The 3,100-nt window shown below is 36.6% G+C and overlaps 1 protein-coding gene across 5 annotated transcripts in view; it reads left to right on the top strand.

Moving 5' to 3' along the window:
* The window catches only part of SLC25A12 (solute carrier family 25 member 12), a 229,436-nt gene that overhangs the window by 164,669 nt on the left and 61,667 nt on the right, over window positions 1–3,100 (top strand). For all 5 annotated transcript variants that reach the window (XM_017538208.2, XM_037741895.1, XM_017538209.2 and 2 more), the window contains one exon: window positions 895–1,034. In XM_017538208.2, the coding sequence (XP_017393697.1) occupies window positions 895–1,034 (140 nt within the window). The remainder of the gene's footprint in view (window positions 1–894; window positions 1,035–3,100) is intronic.

Genomic DNA, 3,100 nt, shown 5'->3' with positions numbered 1-3,100 from the left:
TTTTTTTTTTTTTGGCATGAGCTTCTAAATTAGTTTATCCAGTCTATGCTTGTTAAAGTACCAGTCATTTGTGAATTGACTTTTATAGTTAAGTATAGAACTGTGTAAGAAAGTGAATGATGTTGTTAGTGCATGAAGACAAGCTGCCAGAGGGTTTTGGTTCTGTGTTACACAGTGTGACTAATTCCTATCTAAAAATTAGTGTACTGCATTTAGCTCTTTATTTAAAAGTGAATCACTAATTTAACTTATCTTAAAATATTTTAATAGTTCAGACTAATAATCATGGATTTTATGGGGATTTTGAAGCTTTGTGTCAAGACCATATTTTTAACAATATCAGAAGCTTTTAATAAGGTGCTTGCTGCTGAGCTAATGATATGCTTTTCGTAGTATTTCTTATACCTATCTTCAATAGACATATTCAGGCTAGTGTGAATGTAATAATCAAGCCTCAATCAAACCATACTTGGTATGACAAATATTGCATTATACTGTAATTTAGGTATTCATGCTTCTGATAAAGGGTTTAATTCGACTCCTTAAAGAACTGGGAAAACACCATTGATTTTATATAGAATGTAAAGTAGCAGCCATTTATAATGTAAGATAGAAATCACTTTCTAATTAAAATTAAATAAAGAAAAATTAAGAATCTCATGGCCTTATATGCAATGGTACATAATCTTAAGTGTAAAATTATATTTTTTGTATCAGTTGTGCTCCTGTGCATGGTTTCTGGGCACACACACACAAAAATTGCAGTTAATCTTAATAGAAGCAGATAATAATTGACTTTTAAAACTTCTCTTAATTTTTTTCTGTAGGAACATTGCAGTGGGTTAAACTATTTATTCCAGATATAATTGATCTATTTTTGTTTTCCCTTTTAAGAAAATGTCAAAGAAATTTTTGGACAGACTATTATTCATCATCATATCCCTTTTAACTGGGACTGTGAATTTATCCGACTGCATTTTGGGCATAACCGGAAGAAACACCTTAACTACACAGAATTCACTCAGTTTCTCCAGGTGAGCTTAGTTTTCTTTCTTTCTTTTTTTAAAGCCTACAGCACCCAGTATTCCCAGGCGGTCTCCCATCCAATTACTAACCAGGCCTGACCCTGCTTAGCTTCCAAGATCAGACAAGATCAGGCATAATCAGGGCGGTATGGGGGTGGGGCTTAGTTTTCATAACAAATACCAGTATGTGCTATTCTTCTTCTATGCCCTTCCTTTTTCTTTTTATTAAGTTTGTTACAAAAATAGAAGTTCTCCTATTTTTTAAAAAATATGTTTTATTGCACTTTAGGTTCTGGGGTACATGTGCAGAACATGCAGGGTTGTTGCATAGTTACATACATGGCAATGTGGTTTGCTCTCTCCATCTCCGTCACCTATATCTTGCATCTCTCCCCATTTTATCCCTCCCTAACTCCATACCACCCTCTGTCCCTCCCCTAGTACCCCCCAACAGACCCCAGTGTGTGATGCTTCCCTCCCTGTGTCTGTGAGTTCTCATTGTTTGACACCCACCTATAAGTGAGAACATGTGGTGTTTGATTTTCTGTTCTTGTGTCAGTTTGCTGAGAATGATGGTTTCCAGATTCATCCATGTCCCTACAAAGGACACAAACTCATCGTTTTTGATGGCTGCATAGTATTCCATGGTGTATATGTGCCACATTTTCCTTGTCCAGTTTATCTTCAATGTCACCTCTATTTTTTAAATTTCCCACTCGCCAGAGACAACTTCTTTAAACTCTTACAGCTATTTCTTTCAGTGTTTACTTCTATTTATTTAAGTCGTAAAGCACTTCTACTTTTTAATTTTCTACTTTTAAGTATTTTTAAATTGAATTCCAACTATAGAAGACTAGAAACTAGTTCTTTCACCTCTCCTCTCTCCCTGTCTATCATTGACTTGGACTTCTGTCCCCTTTCCCCCAATATAATTATGTCATGATTCTGCTTAGATCTGTAATCCTATGAGTTATTATAATTTTGTAAATACTAGTCATGGCTACAGTTATTATTATATATATTTTTGAGACAGAGTCTGGCTCTGTTGCCCAGGCTGGAGTGCAGTAGTGTGATCCTGGATAACTGCAACCTCCACCTCTTGGTTCAAGCGATTCTCATGTCTCAGCCACTCAAGTAGCTGGGATTACAGGACTGTGCCACCATGCCTTGCTAATTTTTGTATTTTTAGTAGAGATGGGGTTTCACCACGTTGGCCAGGCTGGTCTCGAAAGCCTTTCCTCTGTCCGCCTTGACCTCCCAAAGTGCTAATATTACAGGTGTGAGCCACCGCACCCAGCCTAAAGTTATAGTGTTTTTAGAGTTTCTAGTTTTCATTTGCTTAGTTTTCTATGTACCAAGTCATTCTCAAACTTTGGCCCAGTTATTAAAATCTCTTTTTAATACATTTAAAACGTTAGGTATTCTATGAATTTCATCTTCATGGAGCTCTCCAGGACCTTTCTTTCTTTTTTAAAAAAATTTGAGGTAAAATTTATATAACATAAAATTAATATTTAAAAGTGCACAATTTAGACCAGGTACAGTGGCTCACGCCTGTAATCCCAGCACTTTGGGAGGTCGAGGTGGGCAGATCACTTGAGATCAGGAGTTTGACACCAGCCGGCCAACATGGCGAAACTTTGTCTCCACTAAAAATACAAAAATTAGCCCGGTAAGATGGCGGGCGCTGTAATCCCAGCTACTTGAATTGAAAGGCTGAAGCAGGAGAATTGCTTGAACCTAGGAGGTAGAGGTTGCAGTGAGCTGAGATCGCACCGATGCACTCTAGTCTGGGTGACAGAGCGAGATTCCATCTCAAAAAATTAAAATAAATAAAAGTCCACAATTTAGTGGCATATAGTACATTGACAGTGTCTTGTAACCACCACCTATATCTAGTTCCAAAAAATTTTATCATCCCTAAAGGAAACCTTGTTCCATTAAGCAGTCACTTTCTATTTCTGCTTTCCCTCCAGCTCTGGCAACTTCCAGCCTACTTTCTTTCTCTGTGGATTTACCTATTATGGATATTTAATATAAATGGAATTGTACAATATGAACTTTTTTTTTTTTTT

This window comes from Cebus imitator, unplaced genomic scaffold, assembly GCF_001604975.1.
Source record: "Cebus imitator isolate Cc_AM_T3 unplaced genomic scaffold, Cebus_imitator-1.0 Scaffold110, whole genome shotgun sequence".
Lineage (NCBI taxonomy): Eukaryota > Metazoa > Chordata > Mammalia > Primates > Cebidae > Cebus > Cebus imitator.
Note: the sequence above shows the minus strand (reverse complement) of the source record. Positions and strands in the feature narration are given on the sequence as shown.